At 50.9% G+C, this 17307-nt stretch overlaps 1 protein-coding gene across 1 annotated transcript; it reads right to left on the minus strand.

Annotated features, from left to right (window-relative positions):
• Window positions 1–3235: 3235 nt before the first annotated feature.
• On the minus strand, window positions 3236–10522 carry LOC306805116 (uncharacterized protein). The gene is made up of 2 exons (XM_079312502.1): window positions 10303–10522; window positions 3236–8538 (listed from the first exon to the last, which is right to left on the minus strand). The coding sequence occupies exon 2, from the start codon at window positions 8469–8471 to the stop codon at window positions 3552–3554; it is 4920 nt and encodes a 1639-aa protein (XP_079168628.1). The 5' UTR covers window positions 8472–8538; window positions 10303–10522; the 3' UTR covers window positions 3236–3551.
• Window positions 10523–17307: the final 6785 nt, after the last annotated feature.

Raw genomic sequence — 17307 nt, forward strand, 5'->3', positions numbered from 1 at the left:
AAGGGACGGGGTGCAGAGAGCAGCAGGAACAATTTCATCCTGCTCACACAACTCACGGACCTTGATCAGCAATGCAGCAGAAAGTTTGTTAGAAGCATCAGCTCTGACTGGTCAGCTCTTCAGAGAAGGTTTGCTGCAGATCTGTCTCACTGACATGCTGGCAGGTGAGTACAGAAACCCCACTGCACAGAGTGAACACCAGCAAACAGGACCTTGCCAGGGATGAGTAAGTGATGAATATAAATATACGCACGCCTTGGGTACATATCACACACCCTATCAGCAGGGAAACCCATTCCAGGGCTGGCCTTGCTAAACAAGATCATAACAGCTACAGGCAGGAGGAGCCATCCCGGGCTCAAACTGCTCTTGCTACAGCACCAACATAAGTTTTGACTCTGAGCTTGGCAAATGCAGCTCCTCCCAGTGGTTAATTAAGATGGACGGATCCTGAACATGTGAAGTGGGAAGACCCAGAGCTGCTGATGACAAGAAGAGAGAGAAAAAGGTAACCATGCAAATGAAAGAGGGGCGCTGGCAGCAGATGGACAGTGAGGACATCTATGGAGGTGCAGAGCTAAGAGGATGCTGCTCCTAGTTCATGCCCCAGGGTGCATGATGGAGATTAGTTTCAATAGGATGAGAAAGTAGCCAGCAAGAAAAGCCAAATTAACAGGAAGAGATCTGCTTTGTGGGTTGTAGTAGTTGAAATCCAGAGCTGAAGTAGAGCAGGGAGCTGTGGAGTAGCCCAGGGCAAGAGGAGCACAATGAGGCTGTGGATCTGAGGATGGCACTGTGGTGGTGCCAGTTTGCAACTCTGTGCCTGTAGCACATGGAAACAAAGTCCATGTCCATGTGGAATAAGGTACTAAACCACGTTGCTTATTTTCTTCCATTCTTTAAGCTCATCTGCAGCTCCCTGTGCATCCCTTTCGCAATGTAAGAGCCACATTTATTGGTAGCAGACTGCAGTAAAGCAGGGGCTGTGCCTCAGCAGCACACGTCACCACTGCCTGTCAGGCACACTGCTGGGAAGCTCAGTGCTCTGATCCCACCACTGCCTAAGCCAAACTGGGACAGATGCCCAGGAGCTGCTCCTCTCCAGCACCAATGGACACCTGTCCCCCAACCTTGCCATGCTTGAGCCAATCAGTGCTGGTGAAGCCCCAGGGTGCACAAAGGCATCCAGGATGCTGGTGCAGAAAGACTCCTTCCACCTGCTTCGTATAGGGTTTTATCACAATGAGATTCCTGCTCCCAGAAGACAGGGAGCAGGACAGCCTGCATTTACCATTTACCAGCAGCAAAAATATTACAGAAGAGAGGGGAAGCCTCAAGGAGCGAGCGGTGCATGGTGACTGGTGCAGGAGGTTCAGGAGTGATGGTGAAGGATGGGGAGAGGGGATTTGCTGCAGGAGAATGGCATGAGGAGCAAAGGTAAGAGGTGTGCTCACATGCACGCCTGGCCCAGAGGAAGAAGAAGAAATCTGGGCCCATGTGGCTGGGCCATAAGAAGGACCATAAGTAGGGATGGAAAAGCAAGAAGGAAAGACACCCTGCAAAAGAGATACAGATCAGTCACTTAACTGCCATCAGTGCCCTCCTGCCTTGCATCTCTCTTAAAACATTTTTAAATCTTTTCTGATGGAATGTTTGACATATGTAATGCATGCAGTAAAAATTAAAGTCATAGATAACTTCATATTAATCTGTACAGGGACTGACAGGCTAGATTTAATCACTTCCTAGCTGCTCAGAGAGTTAAATTATTCTAGCACAATTGAAAGGATTTTTTTTTTTAAATCAGCCATTTCACAGTAAGAGAAAAATGTGTCCCAGCATTGTGTGTGTCAATGCTTGGGAAAGGGAGTACCTGCAAGAGAGCCAGAGGTACTCTGTGAAGGGCGTGCAAATCAAACACCTGGTTTCATCCTCTGTACTTAAGGGGTACAATGAAAGATTTTAACACAGTTATCTGCCTTTCACCTCCAGCCCCCAGACTTTGAGATCTGGGGTTCAATGCCAACCATGAAAAATAATTCCCTTTGTAGCCAATCCCTTTCCAGCCTCTGCTCCCAGGGCCAGCATCTCTTGAATTCATGGGCTGCACCAGAGGCTTGCTCTCATCAGGGACGAGCAGCTGAGCAAGGACCAGCAAGGCAGCTGCCAAAGGTCTGGCAGCCTCAGGGCCCACACAGTGCCCTGACAGGCACTGCTGCTTTATGTGTGGAAAGAGGCTGGCATTGGGATTCCTGCAAATGGACTCTGCAGCAATGTGAAAGTGAAGCCATGGGGATGCAGTAGCTGAACTGGGGCCCTTCCCTAGCACAGACCACCCCCCTCCCCAGCTGCTGGTCATCTGCCCAGCAGAACCAGCACAACACACTCTGTGCACTTCTAACAGGTATTTCTAAGAGAAGACTGGCACTATGACTCTGTTCTGTGACACAAGCAAGGACAAACTTCCTGCACCTTGCTAGTAGAAGGGTGAAATGCAAATTAGGGTAAAAAATTAACACAATCCAGTCCCTTATTCCAACCTTACTTTGACTGCAAGTCCTGGCTTAGAAGAGCAGTAGGCAAGATGTGCACAAAAACACAAGGTGAAGGCCAGAGTTCCCTTCCTGCAGAGCACCAACATCAGGAACTCAAGCCCTTAAAAATGGAGAGATTCAACCTTCAGTGAAGGACTGCAGAAAAGCTTTGCCATCAGAGACCACAGAAATCACCACAAGGACAGGGAAATAGGAGAAGGAAGTCCGTTTAAAAGCAGAGCATGGCAAGACTGGTTCATCCCTGAAGCCAGCAAGAAAAAAGACAGCTACAGCCCAGCACGCCCAGCCAGCAGCAGTGGATGTGGCAGCCTGGTACCTGGTGCCCCCACAGCATCTCCTCAGACTGAATGCTGTGCAGTGAGGAGCAGGCAGCCATCAGCAGTACACACACCAGTAGCTACTTCACATTCTCATGCAGGTAACAGTCTGGGACACCAGCAGCTGCTACCAGCAAACTGACAAAGGACAGACTCGCCTTTCTCTCCCTTAGTGATGCGAAATGGTTTTGGTTTTGCTTTAAATGCCACTAAGAAGACAGACAGAAGGAGGACTCTGAAAGAAAGGGAAATGTTTGTGTGCACTCAAAGGCTGACAAAAGCTACTTCATGTGCACAAAGGTGGTTTTCTTTCTGCTACAGTACAAGTGCTTGTGCCTCAAGTATAAAACGCAAGCCTCCAAATCACACAGACGAGCTTCTTACTTTTATTTTTAAAGTGATAAATAAGGCACTGTACTTTTAACAAAAACTGCCTGGTTCCAAGTTTAAAAAACCCAAGGAACGTTCAAACTGCAGAAACTTCCTTCTGAACAGCAGAGCCAGACAGACCAACCTCATCTCTGTCCAAGACACATCTGCTGATGCCTAAAATCATGGGCGTTATCCTTTAACTGCGGATTTTTAAAGGCTTGCTACAGCTTATAAAAGCAGCTTTAGTTAATGCATGGTAAAGGGTTACTACTATACATCAGTTTTGTACATGGCTACCGGTTCTTTGCTATTTTGGGTCCAGTCGTGAACGTTTGCTGTGAGAACAGTCCACTTTTGCCCTCAGCTTCCTCTTACCCTGAGACACACTGTTCTCCTGCATCTTCTTCATGGACCTCGTCAGGGTCTTCCCACTGCTGTGCTTCTTGTTGGCCATCTTCTGTGACCGTGTGGAGGATTCCCCCAGGGGCTTCTGCTTTGGGGGCTTGGACAGCTCCTCATGGCTGGAAGGCAGCACGGCCCGTCGGCTCGTGTTCTCCTTGCCCTTCCGCATGGGGAGCCGCATCTTCTCCAGCTGCTTTTTCGGGACTCTCTTCTCTTTCAAAGACATTTTTCTGGCCAGTTTATTGCTCCTCTCCATGGCAGTCTGCTTTCGGGTGGCGGGAGATTTCGAGCTGGCCTCCAAATGCTTTATTTTACTAGCCTTCTTGGCAGGCAGCTTGTCCTTGGTGGAGGAGCTGGATCGCTCCTGGGTGCTCGCGCTCTCCTTCAGCATTTTCTTCTTCTTGCTGAGCTGGAGGTCGACTTTGGGCAAGGGGTCCTCTTGGGACCTGCTCTTCCCCTTCCGCCCCTTCCCCGTTCCATCCACCGAGGGGGATTTAGCAGGAAAGGCAGCTGCTTTCATCTGCAGGGCCAGCTTTGGAGACATCAGGGGGTTGATGCACACACTCTTCCGGCTCTGCTTGCTCTCCGGGGCTGGATGGTCCCCCGGGCCATCGCTCCGCTTCTCGGCCTTCACCACGCGCTGCTGGGCTCGCAGCTTGCCCCGAAGGTTGGAGTACTTGCGCAGGATCCTGGTGCTGGCCTGTGTGGGCAAGCTCAGGGCAGGCTGGATGGTTTTGTCTTCACTCAGATCCTTGGTGCTGGCATCCGTGGGAGATGTCTGGCTGGGAGTGGTGGCTTCTTCAGTCTCTGTTTTATCAGCATTCTCACGAATTTTGGCCCAAAGCTTTTGGTTCTTCAGGTTATTCCGAGCCGGGGTAGCGGCAGCGAACTTCTTGAGATGTTTTTTCAAGCGTTCAGCTTGTAGTGAGCTGGGGTAGAGACTAGAGGAAGAATATTTCTGCATGGGGACTTTCATGGGGGGAATCTCCCCTGGGAGACGGGTGTTGAGTTTCTTCACAATCACTAGAGACCTGGTTTCAGTTGTCTCCAGAAACCACTGGCATATGTCAGACAGCTTAAAGGCCTTCATAAACAGCATCTGCACAGGAGAAAGCTTCTGTACTTCCAGTGAGCCTCTGTTTTTCCGTGTTCTTTTCTTGCTTTTCCAAATCTCTTTCAGTTTGTCGGCTTTGTTCTTTACCTTGGGGGCTGGCTGGACCTCCTTCTCCAGCTGAATCCAGCCCTTCTGGATTTTCATGTATTGAGTGTTGAACTCAGCAATGAGCTCCTGGTTGTCCTCTTCAGCACACCACTCCATGAACTTTGGTTTGCTGTCAGCCATGTCTGTGTCCTCCAGTGTTGGACAGTCATCATTCCCTGAACTGTGTTCATCCCTCAGTTTGGGGATTGCTTGCATAGACTGCTTCCCTGGTGTGTTCTTTTTTGCACTGTCTACAGGTGCAGGTGCATGTCGTAAGTTATAAAACTGCAGAGCAACCTTTTTATGCTTTGCAGTTTTTGCTGGAAGATGCTTGCTTCCACCTCTGCTGCTGGGACACACAGGCAAATTGGTCACCAGCTCATAGTTCACTGGCTTGCCCAGATTCTTAGCACTGTCAGAGCTCTCCTTGTCCTTTGCACTGGCATTGACTGGTTTCACATCCTCTTGCTCAGCATCATTTGCAGGAACACTGGTCTCTGGAGGGAGGAGAATGTTTTTCTCAGAATCAGCCTGGATGCCTATTTCCAGCATCTCACCCGGCTGACTTTGGCTGCTGTTAGCAGAGGAGTCATCTTTAAAGGAATTTTCTCCCTCTGCAACAGTCTCTTTTGCTAAGATGCTTTTATAGGTTTGTCTGGTAGTGACACCATTCTCCTCGCCTGGCTGCTGCTCAGTGATGCTCTCTGGAGCCTGGCCAATGCATGGCCCTTTGCTGGTTTTGAGCAGCACATCCGGGAAGCAGTCACTTGGGACGTGCATGGATGCTGCCTCATCCAGCTGCACTTCTCTCTTGAACCGCTTAGCACCAGGGCTCTTGGAGAGTTTGATCTGAAGGCCAGAAAGCTGCACAGAGCTGGAAGAACCAGAGTCCTCAGCACTGCCCTCAGCAGGTGCCTGGGATTGTTGGCTTCGGAGACACCGGTCTGATGCCACTAGTGCTCTCCTGCCTTTCTTTCGCTTCTTGTCTAGACTGTCTTTGGAAGAGACAGAGTCTGAGCTGTTTGGGTCGAGTGGCATTTCCCCTTCAGTGGGCTCTTTATCACCTTCTGTGCTATTATTCTGCATTGCATCCACTTCCAAGATTTTGGGGAGGGATGTGCTGATGAGCACAGCATCCTCTTGCTCAAGAGGGCTGTCACCCACCACGACCGATGATTCGGCTTCTGGTTTTGCACCGACGCTTTTGTTCACATCCTCGCACTGCAAAGTGGCAGGGGTCTCCAGGGGGCTCTCCCCATCCACATTGGCAGGGGGCTCCAGGGAGCTCTCCCCATCATCCAGGGTGACATGGGGCTCCAGGGAGCTATCCCCATCCACGGTGGCAGGGGGCTCCAGGGAGCTCTCCCCATCATCCAGGGTGGCATGGGGCTCCAGGGAGCTATCCCCATCCACGGTGGCAGGGGGCTCCAGGGAGCTATCCCCATCCATGGTGGCAAGGGGCTCCAGGGAGCTATCCCCATCCATGGTGGCAGGGGGCTCCAGGGGGCTCTCCCCATCATCCATGGTGGCAGGGGGCTCCAGGGGGCTCTCCCCATCCATGGTGGTAGGGGGATCCAGGGTGGCAGAGGGCTCCAGGCGGCTCTCCCCATCATCCATGACGGCAGGGGGCTCCAGGGGGCTCTCCCCATCCATGGTGGCAGGAGGCTCCAGGGGGCTCTCGCTATCATCCAGGGTGGCAGGGGGCTCCAGGGGGCTCTCCCCATCCACGGTGGCAGGAGGCTCCAAGGGGCTCTCCTCATCCATGGTGGCAGAGGGCTCATCAGGAGTCTGCAAGCCTGGAGAGCGTGGGGAAGGCTCTGCCAGACACTGCCCACAGAGCTCAGCATCCCCTGAGTCTGGAAGCTGGGCAGGATCACTGGCACTATCACAGGGCAGAGGTGTTGTGTCTGTGGCAGTAGAGGGCTGTGAGGAGGACTTTGGCTCTGGGCTGGCAGGGAGGTCTGGAATAGTTTGTATGTCAGAGCCTGGACAACCATCCTCCTCTCCATGTGCTTTTGAGACTGAAAAGGCAGAAATATCAGCAGACTGCCTGCTGCTACTGCCATCCCCAGAGGAGCCCAGACTACTGCCAGCCTCCCAGGTGACAGTGCCTCCTACTGTCCCCCCGTCCCCTTCAGCAGGAGGGGAGCCAGGTGGCGGCGAGCTGGCCAAGCTGTCCTCTTTCTGGGGACTAGGTGGAGCAGAGAGGGAGAAGAACGGCATGGCCGTGGCATCTTCTCTTGATCGCAGTGCTCGGGTATCCCGGAGCTGCACGGAGCCCGGCTCAGCTCTCTGTTTCATTTCTCGGCTGGCTGGTGCCACTTTAGCCAGGAGCCTCAGGGAAACCCTCTTCTCACCCTCCCGTCCTGGCCCTGCAGCCCCCTCCACCGAGAGCACCAGGGGTGGCTTCGCACTCACGAGGGTGTCTGTCCGCAGAGCCGGGCTGCTCGCCCTCTCCTCCGGGCGGGAGCTCTTGACCAGCGTGCGCACGGTGGGCAGCTCGCAGCACTCCCCGTTGAAGTAGTAGCCGCGGGTGCTCTTCCTGGCCGTCCTGCGCGGCGACACCAGCCGCTGCGGCTCCAAGTGGCACTCGGTGATGGGCTGGCTGATGTACACCACGTCGCACTGGTTGTCATAGTCGTTGATCCTCAGCCCCGACGCCTTCTTGCTCTTCCGAGAGGATCGGAGGGAGGCTGCCTTGGCGCGGGGGTGCCCGCCGGGGGTCCGGTGGGCGGCTGGCACTGTGCCAGGGGGCAGCCAGCCCTCTTTGGACTTGTCCAGCACGCCCTTGTCGGCCGCGTGCAGCTGGCAGCCTGCCTTGCCCTTGGCCACGGCATGCAGGTGGTTTTCTTGCTTTGGTCTCACATCTTGTTCTTTTGCGTCTAAGTCCTGGTGCAAAGATGCTTTTGAGCTGCATTGCAAAGTGTTCTCTTTGTCGGCTCTGCGAGGAGGGGTCACTGCAAAGCCAGGATCCCAGGACTCCTCTGGGAGAGCCCTGAAGGAGCCCTTTTGGGACCCCAGACAGCTGTCTAAGCTGTCCTCGCTGCCATTCACATTTGCCACTTTGACTGAGATATAACCTTCCATGAGAGTCTTACCTGCTAGCTGCTCTTTATTGTCCTCACACTTCCTGATAGCGGCTTCTTGTTCATGTCCAGCAGCTTGCTGCCCTTCCAGGCTCTTTGCGGCATGATGGAAATTCAAAGAGGAAGAGTTCAACGTGCTGAGGTATCCTTGGGTGGAGCTATCCTTTGGACTAGCAGAGCGAAGCCTGGTGATGGGGAGCTCACAGAAGTCCCTTCTCAAAGTAGGACTGGAGTTCTCTGCTCTGTCCAGAGACTTCAGTTCCGCTGGCTGCTTCAGGGCTTGTCCTGTAACTTGCAGGGGGCCATCAGCCCCTGACTCTCCTGGGTCCAATGTAGAAGGGAGCTTTTTTTCAGTACCAGTAGCACCCTTATCCTGATTTTCAGTGCTTCGCTGGCTACAACCAGAGCCACAAGTAGAGGCCTCCATGCTCTCAGATTCAGATAACTGCTGGCCGTCAGAGTCTGGCTGTACTTCAGTGTAAATGTCGTTTAGCACACGAATGAACTGCTTCTGGTGATGTGTACACAGTCTGACCATAAATTTTTCCAGTGGAGACTTCGGCTGATTGTTAGAGTCTATTGTTATTGTCTCTGCTGCATCCTCACTAGAGAGACAAAGAGAGAAGCAGTCAGTAACATGTCCTAGGGAATATTAGTTTATGCTGCAAAACCAGAATAACCCTTCTCCTCCCAGTCAGGCACACCACTTCCCTGACCTCCAGGTGAGATCAAGCATCCTGTTTCCCTGGGCCAGCAGGTGTCCCTTCAGTCCCAGCACACACACTTACATGTGCACACTGCTGGCAGGACACAGACTGCACTTTTGTTTGTGTGCCACTGCCAGAGCACTCATAACTACACTTCTGCCTAGGACATCCCAGTGTGTAGGCACCATGCCACATGTTCAAAGCAAACCTAAAACCAGTCAGACTTAGTATCTGCATGGCACCTGCTGCAGAAGGCCCAGCATTTCAGGATGGCAGCACACCTCTGCTCCCTCACTCTGCACTGCCAGGCTGGGTGGGAGCACAGCAGCATCCCAGCTGCACATCCAGATGCAAGGAATCTTCAGCTACTCGAAGCCTTAAAATTCTGCTTACACCTCAGTGGCAGAAAATGGGTCTGTGGCCAAACTGAGAAGATCTGACCCTCTTCTGTAGTCAGCACAGAAACTCTGGTGAGCTCCCAGTTTGCAGGACATGCAGGCAGCAGTGCACCCTGTGTGGCGTTGTGCCATTTGCACCAGCCTTTGATTAGCTGCCATTTAATAAAGTGTTCCTGCAGCTGATGGGCTGTCAGCACACAGCGGTTGTGCAGAAAGGTGGGCTTCTACAGCACAGGGTCACTGCCACTAGCTAGCGCTCAAACCCAGGCCATTATCAGTTACCTGCTTGGCAGAGGCAATTAATCAGGACTTAGAGGAGAGGTTAAGGGATAATTACCCAGTGTTTGCATGAAGGCATCAGGAGTGCCATGCCAGGTGCTGTTATCGAGAGCGTATCTGATCCCAACGGCAGCACAGGCAATTCCCACCCAGTCCTGAGCACGCCGACAGGGCACCCGTCTCGGCGCCCCACTGCCTGACACAGGATCTTTACCAGCAACACAGGGCTGCTTTGCAGCAACACTTGCACTTTGCACCTCCTGGCCTTGTACTGGAGGAGTGAAAGTCCTTTCTTCCCCTGCAGCCTTTCTCTGCCTGCCCCCCCCACCCCCACCAGCATCAGACACTGACCTCGCTCACTCAGCTGGGTCAAGGGGGCAACGCTTATCAAAGGGTTCAGGGCCAGGGTGGAGAAAAGCACCTTCATCTGAAGTGAGTTTTCCCTCTCCATGCTGCTAGGCACAGGGCTCAACAGGTAGATGAGGAGGAAGAGCTGCAGTTTGGAGGAGCCATCAGCAGAGAAATGGAGAAGGGAAAGCCATTCTCAGTGGCATCAGGTATGCCAGAGTGAGCCCCAGGCAGTCCTCACCTGCTCCTTATGCTTGCTGGCTGCTTTCTTTGACCTGACACACACTAGAGAGTGCCTCCAGTGCCCTGACTCCCTGGGCTGGTAGGCAGGGAGAGAGACCTGGGGCTACTCCAGGCTCAGGGCTGACCAGGTCTCCTCTTTTCCCAGAAATGCCAGGCTGCAGCTGAGCCTGCCCTGAGCAGCTGCTTCCCAGCCCTTTGCTTTCCAGTTTGCCCAGGTAAACGTGTTTTACACGTTACAAGGCTTTGCCTCTCAAGCCCAACCTATCAGTTTCCTTAAAGGCTTCTTAGGCAGGGTTTTCCTAAAACCACCTGGAAAGGCTGAGCAAGCTCAGCTTGCCGCATGTATCCTGGCACCTCCAGAACACACTCCCGGGGTCAGCAATAAACAACGTACCTGGAGACTGCTTTACTACACCCAGGTGAGAAAAACGCCCTCCAGCAACCGTCTGAACTGGTCCTACCTGGTGCCGCGACGGCTTTCAATTTGGAACGCCTGGGATTAGTTTAAATAAAAATACTCAGGTAAAACCTGGCCCCTCTCCAGAGCCCTGCATGGGAAGGGTTATGTCAGCCAGGATCTCTTACACAGCCCAGCTCCTCCCCTAGCTCTGCTGAATAACAAAAGGGGATAAAAAGACCTTTCAACCCCCTGGGCTTGGAGCAGGAGGCTTTTCGAAGAGGCAGAGCTCAGCGTAATCTTTTTTCCACCTTTGCAAAGAGGGCGGTGACTCCCCTTACCTATTCACAAGCCCAGCTCTTAAGAGAAGCAGCCATCTTCCCCTGGGAAGACTGAATTTACAACGACAGCAGCAGAGGTGGGGCCGTGCCCTGGTCCCCCCTGCCATGCTCCCTGGGCAGCTGTGGGAAGGGGTTATGGTGGGAAAACAGTCAAAATCTCACTCCTTGCAGGGGCATCTTCGGGTGCTACACTCCATGGCTGTGAAGGAAGAATCCATTGCACGGGCAAAGTGATTGCCTGGTGGGTGGCAAGAAAAGAAAGGCTGGGTGATGGCTGGTGAGGAGGAGGTTGCAAACCTGTGTACAGAGCCCCTGGTCTGGAAGAAGGGAGCAAAGTGGCTGGGCACTGCCCTTTCCTGCCTTGCAGCCGTGATGCCGAGCACAGCCAGCTGCAGGTCACTCCTGCTTTGCACAGGCCTGTGGGATGGAAAAGGCTCATGTCCTGCTTGTAGGGCAGAGGAGACCTTGCTCCCTGATCCTGAAAGTTCCAGTGGCATTTCTGCCTTGCCTTTCACCTAGTTTCTTTCTCTGAAGTGTGACTGAAGCCTTCATGCTCATTGTCACCTTATTTGCCCTATTGTACTCCATGGAAACAATCAGAGATACACAGAGCTTGTTAGGCTATAAATTTAAAAAACAGAGATAAATATTTTTCCTGCTTGATAAAGAAAAAAAAAATCTGTTCAGCTTCGATGCTCTTTCTACTGAGAAGACCCAGCTCACACTCAGTGACACAGTTCACCTGGTACATTGTGTTCAGGGTCCTCTGGTGTTACGCCACTTCAGCTTAGGGTTAGGGTGCAGCTTCTCACCTTGAGCTCATCTGCTCCTCCCCCAGTCCATCCTTGTTTGAGTACTGCAGGCAGCATTGCCTTTTTTTGGGTGTCTAAAGATAACCTTGGGGCAGAGCTTTCACCACCACCAGCAGTCAGGCTCTGACTAGTCAGGATAGGTCCCAACTCTGTCCTTCCTCCCCCTGTGCCCCCAAGGTGCTGAGCTGTAGCCTGTGTCTCTTGATCCCCAGATCTCCCAGACACACAGAGTTCTGTGTTCCCTGGGGCCTGCTAATCTGTGTGCCTTGGTACCTATCCATCATTTCCCACTATTCCTATCTGTTCTGGCTATCACTAATAAATAAAACAAGCCCATGGGCATCCTCTTGCAAGGCAGCTGATGGATGCAGGATTGCCCACATGCTCCCTACTTAAAGCAGTTTTGGAGAAGACCTTATTTCTGGCTCACATGTAAAAGTAGAGTTACATCCAGTGCCCCACATTTTCAAGCAGAGTTGCTTATTGACAGTATAAACTGTTGCAGAGATATTTTATGTGGGTTATCAGAATAGAGGAGAGGTGAGCTGACTGGAGAGCCTGAAGTGCCTTTCCAGGGAAAGGTGCTGGGTGCAAAAGAGTTCCTCAACATGGCAAAAGCACAGTGGGAGCTGAAGGCTGACTGGTAAGCACAGAGGATGAGAATTGGGAACATGGTTTTGAACAGATGGAAAAATTATTCTCAGGAGGCAGCCAGTCCTGCCTGCTTTTTGGGAGACACAAGCCAGCCCACAGAAGCTGCTGGGCTGGAAATACCAGCAAGGGAGCCCAGGGCTGCCCATCCCACCTACAGCCTTCTCCTTGGTGCCTGCACTCACCACTTCCCACAGGGCTTGGCCCAGGGTTCTCCTAGGTTTGGGTGTGCATGAGGAATGAGCCATCTCTCTCAAGGGCTGGAAAAGCCACAAGCCAAAAGGAGATTCACAACCAGTGAGAAACTGTCTGGGAACCCTCTATGCCTGTAGCCAAGCTGTAAGTGCAGTCACAAAGGTGTAAGGGGTCCCCAGGAGAATTCACTGTAATGGGAGAGACAGCCCACCTGTCAGTGAGCTTTCCTGCAGAGCCTGGGACATGGCAGGTCTGGTCTTTCTGCCCACCAGCCTCGGATGCTGCCTTCACAAGGCTCTCTCTGTGCCCCAGCACCCTCCTTCCACCCCACTGCAAGCTATCCTGGGCCAGCAGAAGACAACCTTTTATCACCAGAGCCCCTCACCACCTCCCAGGCCTCCTGGATTTGGCAGGGCAGCCCTGCTCTCTTCCCCTTGGCTGCTGCCACAGAAGGTGTCAGAGGCATCAAGGGGCAGGAGCTGTCAGAGGCACAAGCGGAGCTGTTGCTACGCAACCCCGGCGGTGCAGCAATTAATGCTGGGGAGAGCGTGCTGCGCTCTGGAGCTATTTGCATAGCTGCGTGCTGCAATACATTTGTTTGCATTGTGCCTCCACTGTTTAGTGGAGTTTAAAGTCAACCCTCCCCCAGCTCTTGCTGGAGGGGACCTGGGGCTTCCAACAAAGGCCACGCAGTTGGGGACGAAGGGGCTGGGGGAAGGCAGAGGTTTGTCAGTCCATAACACCTATAGACTGCACAGACAGAGGATTTACAGTATGGGGAGGAAGGGCCAAGTGATCTGTGTTTCTCCCTACACAGTCTGAGGAGCTTTTCCCAGCTCCTGCAGTGCCCCCAGCCCACTGGTGGGGTTGTTGTATCTTCTCCTTCCTGTTGTCTCAGGGTGACACTGTGCTTGCTCTGCTTGTGAATGCTATAAAAAAACAGTTTTAGGGGCAGCCCAGCCTGCCTCTGGTTCTATAGTGTATTTGGACAGGGAGCAAGAGGGGAAGAAAGAAAGGGAGAGAGAAATGAGCTGGTTCATACCAACCTACCTGGGAAGCCGGTCTCCGAAAACCTGTCAATTGCCAACTGCAATCTTCTGGTTTGCCCACCCCAAGTTTCTCACTATTGAACATGAAGCCTGTACCCTTTTTGGGTTTCTTTTTTTAGCCCTTGAACATCGGTTTGATTATAAGTTTACAGGTATGTTTTGTACCTCAGAGGCACAAGAAGCAGCAGCAGAACAAAAGTTCAAGGCTAAGTGTTTCTGTTCCTTTCAGACCACTCTAAGCACCAGGATTATAGTTCTGTAAAAGAAACAAAACATAGCTATAAACTTATAAAATCCAATTCAGTATTTTTACAGGGATGACCTTACCCCTCCCTCTCCCACTGCCACACAGCTGACTGTGCCAGTTGGCAGAGAGGTGCCTTGCACCACCTGAAACCAGAGGTACCACTTGGGTACCCCAAAAAGCTGAAGGGTGTCTTGGAAACCTGAGTAAAAGCAGAGATTTGAGAAACGTGGATCACTAAGAAGAAAGACTAACTGGTGAGCAGTGCCCTCCAGCAGCTGAACTCAGAGCACTGACCATGCCCACGGTGAGCCCAAGGTCTGACTGAGGCAGTGTCTCACCGCCCTTGGGTGGCACCTCCAGCCCTGCTGGCTTCAACCACTTAATTTATTTTTCAGGGTGAGTGGAAATGCCTTTTTGAGGGGTTGCAAAGGAAGAACAGCCTCTTAAAGGGGACCTGCTCACTGCTGGCAGTCAGGTGAGCTGACCTCAGCCCCAGGGCACAGTCCTGCATGCTAAGCGTGCACACTTCCCAAGAACAGGCTCGCTCTGCCTGTGCTGGAGGGCTGCACGCAGAGATCTTACCCAGCAGAAGGAGCAAATGAGTTCTCTGCCAGTCCCAGCTCAGCCTGCTGGAATGGCCATGCAAAAGCAAATATGCTGGGAAAGGTGTGGGACCATCTGACTGTGCTCAACCCCATCTCCACTGGATAGCTGCAGCACAGACCTCGTGCCTTGAGAGGTGCAGGATGCGCTTCCTTCTGCTGGCAGAAGGGGATGGGCAAATCAGCCACGGGCACCAACAGTGCAAGCCACTGAAGCAAGATTTTCTGGAGCTCATCTTTCAAAGCTCCAATTAAAGGCTGACACTGGATGCACCAGTTTAAATGCCTGTATTTCATTCCTCAGAAATATGCCTGGCACCTCACACTCCCCACACAGATGAATGAGTCCCTTCACACCTCTGTGGGTGCTACAGTAATTCTCTCTCACTGCACTGAAAAAAAAAAATAGAAAAGCAGCATGCAAAGAGCTGTGGCTCCACATAACAGCTAAGAAGGAGAAAATGGGCTCTCCTCTAAATTAAAAGCTGAAGTTGTGCAAAGCACAGCCAAAATAACTATGGAAATATTGCTGCCAGGTTCTCAAGGCCCCTGAATTTACTCTGTCCTTGGTGACGCACATGGGGATGGACTGAGCTTGTATTTCAACTGAAAAGCAGGAAGAAACAAGTTATAGATGGGTTTTGTTTGGCTGGGGTTTTTTGTCAGCTGCATGTATTCATCAATGTATCCAGGTTGTACAATCAGCCAACTGACTGGACAAATAACAGACATCCATTATAGATTCAGACTTTTAACCCTTCAGAGTAGTGTCTTTTGTTTGTTTATTTATTTATAACTAGTTAAACATTAAAAATCACTTCTCCCCACCTGTAACCAAATAAAAATCAAACAAACCAAAATTGGTTTTACATTTAAAAAACCTGATAGCAGCTTCAAATAAGTTTTGCTTTTTTATATTCCTGTCATAATTTCCTTGACTCCCACTTCCCCCAAAACCCAACTGTATTCTATAGCAGTTTATCATCACTGTGATACTTCTAATATAATATTTAATGACTAATTAAAAATTTTACCACTGAGCTATTGCTTTAAAACCAAGGGAAATTCATCATATTGGAAATACTATTCTACACACCAACTTTCAAATCCTTTCCAGAATTGTCCTCGCTAATTTTTCTAATTATCAAGATCATTGGGGATCTTCCCTTTAAGGAAAAAAAATTACCATGACTGTTTCTTTCTGAGGCATTACCCAGAATCTTTGCTGAGCTAGGTGCTCCAAAAGGATAGATAGCACCAGAAGACCAGAATAGATAGAACAGAACAGCACCAGAAGATAGATAACAAAAGCATGCAGGGCAAAAAAAAAAAAAAAGTTCTTACAATGATTTTCACGGCTTTGCACGTTTTAAAAAAAGCAGCACCCAGTTAAGAGGAGAGAGAAGGAACCACAGGGACTGTAGAGTAGGGAGGGATGCCCTGAGTATTTCTCTAACAGTCCCAGAAAGATATACTGGCTCTGGACCAGAGGTGGCATAGGTGTATGGCCTTTCCCTTGCTCTGAGTCCATCACTGTCAGTTCCTGTCTATCCTGCAGCACACTGGGGACAAATCTCTCCCTGCCCAACCTTCACACAGGTCAGCTGGAGTCACTGCAGCTGCAGAGATTCAACAACTAGCAAACTCCCACTGAAGGTGCCCTCATCTGCAGTAAATGAGGGCTTGTAAGAAGCATAGGCTGTGCTGTGAGAAATTCCACCTTTCCCTCCTAAGCTGAACGTACACTGCAAGGAAAAAAAACTCAAATGCTTTGACACCCTCCCCTAAGACCTTCCTGGTCCCAGCTCCAACACACATGTTGCCGTGCACAGCCACTGCCTACTTCTAGCAGTCTTCAAGGATTTAAAATTCTGCAGTTATCCAGGTTGGGGGCTTTATTCCCAACATGGATATGAAAAATCAAGTGCAGGAGCTAGGTAGAGCACTCCCTAGAGCTAACCACACTCAGCACAGCCTTGTTGCCAAAGCTTGGGAGGGGCCAGTGGAGACATCTGGAGAAGAAAGGGTATCCTGGGTGTAATTAACAGATGTTGGGGGGATATGACCCCATTTCAGATAACCTGGAGATTCAAATAATTGGGCCTCAGATAATCAAGTGACGTTGTTAATAGAAACAGTATCACAACTCCTAAGGGCGGCACTCCCCACGTGCCAACGCCAGCCCTGGTTGCACTGGAATGCCTGGTGAAATATGAATTAGCAGTTTGATACATGTCTGTCCTCTCTGCTGCTGGGCTGAGCAGCAAAGCCTGTTTCTGATGCACCACTTTGCCTGGCTGCTTGGGAAATAGGTTAAGGCAGAAATGTGGATTGCAGCCCTGGATGCCTGGGGACAAGGCTGTCTCAGAGCTGACGGGCTAGGTAAGCTCTATTTTGAAAGTGGGTTAATTTAGCTGCCATTCAACTACCATTAAATGATGTAGGTTAATTTTATAGTCAGATAACTATTAAGAAACCAAAACATAAGGCAGGAAATGTCTCTGTGCATACCAGTGAGGAGAGATTTCCTCTGCGCTAATGCACACCCCTCCCCTTCAGCTCAAGCCTCTCATCCTTCCATTTCTGCACATCCCTCCCATCATCTTTTTTTTTTTTTTTAACCCTTGTCATTACACACTCTTGTCCTTCCTCCCTCTCTTAAGAGAGTCTATTCTTCCTCTCAAAAATTCACCTTGATATCCTGGCCCACAATTATTTTTCTCCTTTGTTTATATTGTAACACATCTCAATGCTAGAGGAAGACTAAAAAATCCAAACCACATCTGACCCTGGCAAATGTCCACTAAGAAAGAGTCCATCTTCCCACCCACACAGCCAGTGTTTGTGCAGCTATGTGGTACATTGAGGCAGGGAACTACACCTTGCTTAGTATGTAACATTCCATCACTACTAGTATACCCAGGGGTATATACCATATTTAAAGCCTCCTCAATTGGCATTTCACCCTTTATAAATGGATGCTGCAGTTGAAATGTACTTTATCTCTGTGCGACTTTCCTTTCCGCAGCATAATGATAGGTATTGTTTGTTTCTTTACACTGGTGACAAAACCCATCAATTGCTGGTTTGTCACAAAAGGAAAAA

Source organism: Erithacus rubecula, assembly GCF_903797595.1.
Source record: "Erithacus rubecula genome assembly, chromosome: 9".
In the NCBI taxonomy this organism is placed as follows: domain Eukaryota; kingdom Metazoa; phylum Chordata; class Aves; order Passeriformes; family Muscicapidae; genus Erithacus; species Erithacus rubecula.